This window comes from Lactuca serriola, chromosome 4 (assembly GCF_051521515.1).
Source record: "Lactuca serriola cultivar US96UC23 chromosome 4, Lser_US96UC23_V15, whole genome shotgun sequence".
Classification (NCBI taxonomy): Eukaryota; Viridiplantae; Streptophyta; class Magnoliopsida; order Asterales; family Asteraceae; genus Lactuca; species Lactuca serriola.
Genome location: NC_136411.1, coordinates 370,471,896 through 370,482,582, shown reverse-complemented (window position 1 = coordinate 370,482,582; position 10,687 = coordinate 370,471,896). Strand labels below are relative to the sequence as shown.

Here is a 10,687-nt window from a genome sequence, read left to right as displayed (position 1 = left end):
CTCAGATGCATTCTTTGGTATTTCCCATCGCATCACTGCCTCAATTTTGGCTGGATCAACCAAAATACCCTTTTTGTTAATAATATGACCAAAAACTGCACCTCATGCAACCATAAATCACAATTTGAGAACTTGGCATAAGGCCTTTCTGTCCCTACTGTCTCTAATGCTTCTCTCAAATGTTGCTCATGCTGCTCCTTGGTCTTAGAATACACCAAGATGTCATCGATAAAAACGATCACATGCCGATCCAACATCAGCCTACACACCATGTTCGTTAGGTCCAGGAACGTTGTTGGGGAATTGGTGAGCTCAAACGGCATCACCACAAACTCAGAGTGGTCGTACCGAGTCTTGAAAGTTGACTTCAGTATATCCTCATCCCTAATCCTCATCTGACGGTAATCTTGGAAAACCAAGATGCACCCTGAAGCTGATCGAATAAATCATCGATCCTAGGAAGCGGATAACGGTTTTTCACCATTAGCTTGTTCAGCTCTCGATAATTGATGCACATCCTGTGTGACCCGTCCTTCTTCTTTACAAATAAGATCAGTGCTCCCCACTGAGAGCTACTTGGACGGATGAACCCTCGGTCTAGCAGCTCTTAAAGTTGCGTAGACAGCTCCTGCATCTCAGAAGGAGCTAATCGGTACGATGCCTTAGCTTTTGGAGCTGTACCCGACACTAAATCAATGCGAAACTCTACTTGCCTCTACAGAGGCACCCCATGCAACTTCTTGGGAAAAACATCCCGAAAATCTCGTATAACTGGTACATTGTCCAAATTTGTCGTGGTCTCAACCCTTGTATCTGAGATGTATGCCAAAATTCCCGAATAACCCTGATGGAGAAGTCTCCTAGCCCTTGTAGCCGAATAGAGGGTTGGCCCCTGTGAGGCCCTCTCTCCCAGAATAACCAGTTATCCACCACTTAGGTTTCAAACTCTCACCAGCTGGCGCTCACAGTCTATCGTGGCCCCCATTGGCCCCCACCCAGTCCATTCCGACGATCACCTTTAGCCCTCGCAACAGTATTGGAACCAAATCAACACAAAACTTCTCCTCAAACACATTCAGGACACAATTCTGATATACCCTCGCAACGCTCACGGTGTGGTCATCAGCAATCTCAACCTCAAGCTTGGAATCCAAAGTCCCCAAAGCATCCCGAAACTTCTTGCTAAGCTCAAGAGATACGAACGATCGGGAAGCTCCCGAATAAAAAAGAACATGAGCCGACATACCATTAACCAAAAACGTCCCTATATAAGAATACATACATATATAGGCATAACAAATTAATATCGAGCGGGAAAATAAATTATGTACCAGCCACGACGTCTGGCGCTGCTTGAGCCTCCTTTGTGGTCAACTGAAATATGCGGCACTTCATCGCAGGAGTATCCGCCTTGGGAGGGCGGCCATCCGTGATCATCATTGTGGCGGGCGCAGGCACTGCCACCGCCCCTCCTCCTCCATGCAACCTCAGACAATCGACCTTTTTATGGTCGGTCTGGTTTCAGTGAAAAGAAATCAAGCCCTTCTTGGGGAAATCCCTGCTCATTTGGCCCTATTGTCCACACGTGTAACATCCTGAGCCCGCTGTCCGTCATCCCTCATTGTGCGGCTTACCACACTTGGAATATCGGTCACGCCCTGCTGGCCCCTACTGGAAGAGTCAGAGGTCTTAGGCTTTTTAGCCTGACCTACATCTATCTGAGCCTACTCTAGCTTCTCCACCATCTCATTTAGGGTTTTGCACCCGGAAAAGCTCACGAACTCACGGATATCATCCCCAGCATGGAATGATACCTCGTCCTCCTCATATCCATATATACAGCTTACTAAGGAATCAATAGTGCTCGTTCCCGAAACTTGGCGCTGATCTCCGCCACGGTCTCGGTGGTCTGCTGTAGATCCTGAAACTCCCTCACTAACTGTTGCACCTCAATGGATGGTGCAAACTCCAAATCAAAATGCCTGACCAATTCCTCCCATGACATCTCACCCACTCCGGCTGATCCCACCTGGTGGGTCGCGCCCTCCCACTAGTCCCTGGCTCGATCCCTCAGCATGCACAAAGTAAACCCTACTTTTATCACCTTGGGGAAAGGGCTCGTGCGCTAGGCGTTCTCCATGTCTGCCACCCAACATCAACTAACCATGGTGTCTTTGACCCTAAAGAACTCAGTCTCCCTACACGCCTCAAACTCTCGGAACAAGGGAGTTCAGGCCCCAACCTGTCCCGCAGTAATCTTGGCTCGGAAAGACCCGAGTTGTTCCTCCATGATCTCCATCATCCCCTCCTTGAGGGTCCTGAAAATCACTAGGGTAGTATCAAGAATGCCCCTCGTAACCTCGACTGCGATAAGCTCGCGCAGCCTCTCGTCAATGGGCTCTGTAGCATAGCCCTAGCCAAATCCGGATCCTGATCCTGATCCTAATCCTGATCGCCCTGCTCTATGACGCATCACCACCATCATGATCGGAAATTTCATAAACAGAATGATCAAGATATTTAAAATGGGGATCCTTCCACATCGGTCTCCTTAGAGCTTCCAGGTCTAACATTAGTTCGGGTACAGGTTATGTGCTTTCAGTAGTACGGGCCTAATACTACCTTCCATAGCTACATGTATCTTCCCCACGACTCTACCTGATAACTCTAATTCTTCCCAACACAGAGCATATCTCACAAATCGCCGCATAACTAAAACTCTAGGTTACCCAAATATTTTCTCCATTCCCATCAAACCAATACTCAAATCAATCGCAGTAGGTTGCCTTATGCATGCAAATTATACACATAACATGATCAAATAGAATGTCGAATAATAGACTCTACACTAGGACCACAACCAAACAAGGAACATGAAATAAGGCAAAATCAATTATTACAAGTCTATAAGATCCTAACCATATACAATTTTGCAAGCATACACATAGCACGATTCATTCGATTATCACATTCCAAATATCAATATAGCATGGCTAACATATTAGGAACAACACTTACTTTAGTTCGGCCGATTACACGCATTGCACTCTCCTTTTTCTTACAAAAATCGGTTTTGAAATTTTTTTTAAGTTTAATTTTTTGAAAACAATTTTATCATTTCCTCAGTTTGAGTTCTGACACACCCAAGAGTATGCCTGAATCCCTCAAACGAAGTCTCTGATACCAACTTGGAATGACCCAAATTTTTAGATAAAATTTTTCATTAAAAGTAATAAATCGTGCTCATTAATTATAAAATTACAGTCACAATTGTTCTAAAAAATCCATAACATTAGATAAATTATTCATGAAATCAGAGCGTCCCCAAACAAAACGCCAAAGAGCGCATGTCGCGCCATCACACCGGGCTCCTGCCCCAAAATCCCAAAGTACCTGAAACAACTAACAAACTGTAAGCAAACGCTTAGTAAGTTCCCCATAATATACCCTACACAATCCAGATAATCATATAAACCATATCAACCATACAAGCCATACATATAAAGATATACGGATGTTGTGGGCTCCCCCAGGGTCTTCCATGCGAGTATCACAAGAAAACTAGCATATCATGTACCACATAATCAACTAGTATACCACATAACATGTAATAGGCCAACCTTGGTGCCTTTGACCCATTTGTATGGTGAGGAGACTCACCTTAGTCTGCTGAACACGAAAGTTGCCTGCCTAATAGTCCAAAACCAATTGTGCTGAACAATAATACTAGTAACCCAAAATTAGAATTGAATATAATCTAATTAAATGATCAAATTACCTAAGCCTAAATCCTTCCATAATGGCCTAAGAGCATTTCCTTTGCTAATGGGCCCAAATTCCATGTCCGAAGCTATAAATGGGCCACATGACCTAATAAGGCCCAACCAAAACAGCCATGGACCAAAACATATTGATCGGACCACTAACCCAAAATATGTTCGGGCCCAAAACTGATTAAGGATTAAAGGGCTTACAAGCCCACACGAAGCCCAAAACCGACTGGGGTGCATACGCTAAGCGTACCACTTCAGTATGCTCAGTGTACTGAGTCCTTGGTTGTACGTGCTGTGTAACGCCCATAAATCCGGGCTAGTCAATTTAGAGATAATAGGGGTCGAAAAAGAATTTTCTACAAATGATTATTTAGAATAAATAATCTTAACCAAGCTGTAGAGTATGTCTCAAGGGTTCCATACATCTAAAGAACGTCGAAATGTGAGTTATAACAAAGAAATTATGAATTGTCAAATATTTACAGCAAAACTGGCACGACATCGGTACACGTAAATAATGAATTTACGATAAAGAGCTTTTTAGCCTTAGTTATATAAACAAAAGTAGTAGTATACGTTAAACTGAGAACATACAAAAAAGATCGCCCAAATCTGACTTCGTATGATGAAGTTATGAATTTTCAAAGATTTGGCATAGCAGTGCACGACCCGAAACTTGAATTTTAGTTTGAGCGGTTTTTTGCCTATGTGACCTAAATGAGAGTAGAATATCATATTAATAGGAACTCAACAATAATATGACAGACGAAAACAAAGTTCGTATGTAGAAGTTATGAATTTTACGCGGACATTTAACAATATAATCTCCTCATACTTTTAAATTTAAGATCGGTCGAGAATTAGCCGACGGAGTATAAACGAAAGTTGTAGATATTGTTTTTTCCTATGCATGCATATAAAGAACGTCGAAAATGGATCTCGTATGCGAGATTTATGATTTTTCTAACTTGGGAGGGTGTTGTGCGAGTTTGGGTGACGTGGCGCGATCACAGCCGTTGCTTCCTCCCCAAGGCTAGCCACCAGATGGTGACACATGGCTTGCAACTCGATGATTTGGAGGCCAACTCGACGAGTTTTGGTGATTTCCAGCCTATAAATAGAGTGTCGGGGCACCCTCATTTCTCACACCTTCCAACTTCACTTTCTCTCTCTACCTTCTCTCTCTAGCCTCCCTTAAGCCCCCTAAAGTCTAGATAAACCCCCTAGCACCCGAAGGAAGCCCCGAGACTCCCAGAGTCCCGAGAAAAGGAGCCTTTCAGCTCGGGAACGCTGCTCCAGCGAAGCCCCGTTATCCGAAAAAACCTGCCGTAAGTGAGCTACGCCTACCCTATCGTTAGTATATCTTATGTTTTAATATAGTAATGTTATTAGGACCTTGTAATAAGTATTTAGGCTATTATTATGAGTTATATAAGTGTCGTTATAATATTTTTTTAACTACTCACGGTACGGGGAATCTGGTTTAAAGGGTCGCATAGGGTTGTTGGATTTCAGAAGTGTTATATGCCAAAATGGTCCTGCCCTCTGGTGTTTTATGTTTTGCCCCTGTCTGCATATAGTGGTTGAGAAATATTGTTTCGTGCTTATATAATAGTAATAATTACAAGACTTAATTAGTCTCGGTGAATATTAGACTAAACTCTAGTGGTAACGAAGTGCTGTCTGAGTGCCAAGTCACCACCTTTTCAAGTGAGTGCATAGTTACTTTAATCTTACACATAGATGTGAAGTATTTAATATAAATTACATGCTATGTGTGCATATTGTCTGTATACTTTCCGTCTATGCTAGGTGAAAGATTTTTATACATGTTTTAAATGATTTAAATTGTATATGTATTTTATATCTACAAAATGTGTTGGGTAAAACATGGGTAGATGAAATAGTTGTTGTGTGACAAAAATAAAATGATGAGAGGTGATATAGACCATGAAATAAGGGTGAGAGGTGAAACATGAGAGAAGACTTTTACCTAAGTGTTGGCCCCATCATCTAGCTGAGTATGGATGACAACCACAAACTATTCTAGACAGTCTAGTGGAACACTAGCAGGCTCGCAACCTGTAGTTGTTATTTGAACTGTGTATTCACCAGTTGTACTCTAAAAACCCATTGACATGTATTGCGAGTGGATTCCCGGAAACGATACTGTTGATAAACGAGATAGAAACCCATTGACATGTATTGCGAGTGGATTCTCGGAAATGATACTGTCGATAAACGAGATAACCCTGGCAGTTATGGATTTAGTGCTTGATGAGAAAACCCTGGCAACTATGGATTTAGTGTCTGTTGAGCAAACCCTGGACTCTATGGATTTAGTGCCTATTGACTAAACCTTGGCAATGATGGATTTCGTGCCTATTCCTTAGGATGATCCTTAGGAATGAATGAATAAGAAATAGTTGATTCTTAGGGTAGATCCTTAAGAGTAAATAAGATAATGGGGATGGGTAATTGGGTTAATTATTTGATGATTAAACATAATAATTATATTATTGTGGGTTGAAAACCCTATGTACACACTAGGTTTCCCAACCTAACCCACTTTGTTTATTTATATCACAGGTGTTGATATGAAGTCACATTACACTGAGAGATTATCGAGATATAAACCACTAGTGATAATGAATGTAAGTTCTGTTTATGCGTATGTTTTTGTATTGATGATGGCATCCCAAATGTTTTAAAATGAATAAACATACTTTTCTTCGGAAATGCTTTGATAACGTATTTATCATGTTTTACTAGGAACAAATTCCGCAACATTTTTATTAAAAGATGTACTCTGATTTTTATAAAGCATAAACAAATCGGTATTTTCTGGCCATGAAAATGGGGATGTCACATGCTGCGTGCGCTATATTACGCCCAACGTACTAGCATATTAAGCACCACTTCCATTAAGTGCCTAATACTTGATTTTCTAACTTCCAATATCAGATCTGAGCTCATTAAGATGTCATAGGGCATAAAGTTGGGAACTTTATGCCCTTGCATGCTATAAGGGACTTCAGAACATCATTCTTCACATTAGGACTTAATATAAGGCTTCAAACTCATGCATGAAGTCTAGATAATGTTCAATCCATCACCTTTATGCATCTAGCATGCTCACAAAGCTCAGATCTAACCATCTTAGTCTGTGGAGTTGCTCAACTCTCAAGAGTAGATCCAAGAACCAAAAAGGGGAGAATATAGAAAATCCTAACTCAATCTAATGAATAAGATGGCAAGATTAAGACTTTATACCTCTAGAAGCTCCTCAAGTTGAACTAGATGCAGGTTCTTGAAGCCTAATGCCACACCAAGCTTGCTCACTAACTTCTTCTTGAATAAGCTCCAAAATGGCCACCAACACACTTCTATGCTCCAAAATCACACCCACGAGGGAAAAGTGAGGTGAAGCGACGAAATAAGACTCTAGTGGCTGATTAGGGTTTGGTCCACATGGCTTAAGGATGAATAAATAGGTCTAAATTCTAGGTTTAGGGTTTTGGTCTTCTGTCGCGTACACCCCATGTACCTACATGTACGCCCCACGTACTCAATATTCCTTCGCGATCCATCCTCCATTGTACGCTAAGCGTACACTTAGGTATGCCCAGCATACAAAAGGGACCGTTTTTGCCAAATTAAATCATTTCAAGGGGTTAGAATAGTACCTGTTTTGGAGTGTTACTGTTAAGTCATTCAATCATAGAAAAAGGGTTTATATGACAAATCATAGTTTCATTTCCAAAACACTTGTTTAATTATCAGAGTAAACATCCCAGGCTAACTTGCCATGGTGTGTGCACTGCAACCCTCCCGAGCTCCTCTTCTGAAAACTGAATACCTGAAACCAAAACTGAAAACCGTAAGCACGAAGCTTTGTGAGTTCCCTAACCTACCGCATACCATACATATCTACTGATCCATACATGCCATACATAACACTGAGCACATAACCACATACTGGGCTCCCACCGGCTGCATTGGGCCTCGCCTGCTATCAGACCCCGTCCATCACCAAACCCCACCTGGCTTCAAGCCTTGACGTACATATCTGTTTTCCTTAGGCCCGCCTGTCTCCGGGCCCCACCCGCTAACATATACTAGCATACAATCATATCACTACACATAACTAACATACTCTACTGGATTACTTTACTAAGGCCTCGCCTATCTTGGGCCTCGCCCCTGTCCTACTATTGGTGAATCATGGAACCCTGTCCACGCTCCTACTGATAGTGAGATACGGGCCCAGCCCACACTCACTCTTTTCCTTAATTGGGCCTCGCCCCTGCTCTATTGCTAATGAGGTATGGAACACCATCCACACTCTACTATTGGTGAGATATAGGACCTTGCCCACACTCACCTCCCTACAAGGCACATACATGTATCACACAGACAACAAGTATAACTATCATACAAACCATTCCTTGGGCACCCGCCCGCTAACATTACACCTTAGTCTCGAATATCATACTAGCATACTGTGCCTAGGGCTAACCCCCGTGTCTTCCTACTCATAACTACATGGGTTGGCATTGTGGTCGTAGACCCATTCACATAAAGGGAAACTCACCTGCACTGCTGAACTTTGCTAATAACTTTCTGGCTATTATCCGACAACTATCTGAACTGCTACTCCACTAGCTCTCTGAGCTACTAATATCAATATAACACTTAGTTCCAAACTGAACTCTAGAAGTCAAATTAAGTCAACTCTGGTCAAAGTCCAAGTCCTGGTCAAATTCAACCTTCCATTTGACTTGACACGCCGAGTCAACTCATAGACTCGCTGAGTTCCTAAACCCAAAAACTCTCCAAATACGACTCAACTCGCCGAGTCACCCCAAGAATCGTCAAGTTCAACGATCTCTGAGTCCCATCCTGTCCAACTCACTGATCTGCGTCTTAACTAGAAAAGGTTGAGGTTCTACGACCAGACTCGCTAAGTCCAAGAACAGACTCTCCGAGTCCAAGGAAATCTTCAACAAACTCACCAAGTTATTCTTCAAACTCACCGAGTTCACACTCATGTTCATAGAACTCATCGAGTACACCCATTTGACTCGCTGAGTCTCTTTAGATCTCAATCCATACACTTTTTGATCCATGCAGGGGCTCCAATCCATAGGTCCACTCTTCTACAGTCTATCCCCCACATGAAGTTGCAAACTTTACGTGAAACAAAGGAGATAAAGGCCCAAAACACTCTAGGGATAGGGTTTAAGACAAAGGGGCTTCACAAAAAACACATTGAATGTTTCTTTAAGACATTCTGGACCATCACAACCCTAGATCTGAAGTAGCAACCTCATATCTAAGTCCCAAACCCGAAATAGATCTCAATCTTACCAAAATAGCCCCAAAATCTCATTCAAGAATAGATCTAATTGCAATAAAGCCAAAGCAACAGCTTATTACCTCAAGGATGACCTCCCACTGAAGAATAATCCAACTGTCTACAAAGCCCCTTGCTCCAAGCTTCTTGATCTTTGATATCTCTTCACAAAACCCCCTTTTCTAAGCTCCAAATTGCTTCCAAGGACTCTCACTCACGATTTAGAGTTTCTAGATCTCAAAAGGGGAGTAAAGAGGCTGGGGAAGGGATGTAATGTTATTTAAATAGGGCACAACCCCTGGGATTAGGGTTTTTCTCGACCAGCCCAGACTCGTCGAGTCCACTAGCCGACTCGCCGAGTCGGTCAATTACTTTATACCTCGGATCCCGCTCCGACTCGTCGAGTTCCTCCCTGCACTCGACGAGTTGACTCATGACTTAGAGCTTTTCCTTTCTTTTCTTGGTCTTTCTGATTTTGGGTGTTATAACTCTCCCCCACTAAAGCTAGACTTTGTCCTCGAAGTCCGCTACGGCCAACTGTCCTGCACTCCGCTCACATCACCCCTGCCTGATGAATATAACTCTAACCGACCACTTCCATGGACCTTCCGCCCGGTTACCCAGAATAAAACTAGTCCTTGTAGTTATCAATCCTCAAGTGCACTCTAATCCCACCAATCCTGAGCACACAACTCACTCAGCTGACAATCCTTCCAGTACTCCCTGAGTTCTTATCCCGAAATCCTAGGGGTTCATCCCCTTTTCCTTGCGCGTTTTTTGTCCTTCCCAAGGCAACGTTCCACCATGAACCACCTACTCTACCACTGTGAAGGACATATCCTTCATGGTATCCATTACTCCAGCCACTCCTAGTGTTGGTCGCTACTGTCGATACCTACTGAACACTTCATGCTACTATAACATAGCATTAAGCACCCAGCCCAGCGTATGGATCATATAATCCTTTGAGTAAAAGATTCATCCTTGTAACGGTTAGACTCCAACGAGATCTGCGCAACAGGGTCAAACCCTTCCCTCTAAGATTATCCAACCCTGTTGCGAGAGGCGTAGAACTCCTCGGTCAACTAGCTGTCCCACGCCATACTTCTCTAGCGTCACTTCCCTGCCTTAAAGTCCTGCCATTTCCCATTCTCCTTCCGAATGGACCGAGACCACACTGGTCCCTCTACAGATTCTACTGATAAATGGGTTAGCGGATACTCACCAGTCACTACAACTAGCACAATCTCTTAGTCGCTCTCAACGACTTCCGAAGAAACTTCGGCTATCTAAAATGCTCTATCTATCCTGCCACTCTAGCGCTACAAGTCTTTGGATCCTCGATCCCCTAATTTGACCCTAAGGTCCCTACCAGGTCCCACCTGTGCTGCTATAATCTCATGGGCCTCGCCCACGGGTCTCACCTGACTATATCCTATAGCGGTCCTCCCCTCTAGTCTCACCTGCCTAACTACTGTCACACGGGCCTCACGCATGGGTCTCAACCAAACCATACTACTGTGCAATCCTGCTCCCAGGTCTCACCTATACTGTTGCT

At 43.1% G+C, this 10,687-nt stretch overlaps 1 protein-coding gene across 1 annotated transcript; it reads right to left on the bottom strand.

Moving 5' to 3' along the window:
* Nucleotides 1–962: 962 nt before the first annotated feature.
* On the bottom strand, nucleotides 963–1,440 carry LOC145099768 (uncharacterized). Its single transcript, XM_079037277.1, has 2 exons — nucleotides 1,332–1,440; nucleotides 963–1,264 (listed from the first exon to the last, which is right to left on the bottom strand). The coding sequence occupies exons 1-2, from the start codon at nucleotides 1,438–1,440 to the stop codon at nucleotides 963–965; spliced, it is 411 nt and encodes a 136-aa protein (XP_078893403.1).
* Nucleotides 1,441–10,687: the final 9,247 nt, after the last annotated feature.

Excerpts from the sequence above, each read along its gene's own strand:
- LOC145099768 (XM_079037277.1), bottom strand. The coding sequence starts at position 1,440 with ATGATGATCACGGATGGCCGCCCTCCCAAGGCGGATACTCCTGCGATG. Across the intron at positions 1,265-1,331 it reads AGCGCCAGACGTCGTGGCTG|GGACGTTTTTGGTTAATGGT; the intron begins GTACATAATTTA and ends ATTCTTATATAG.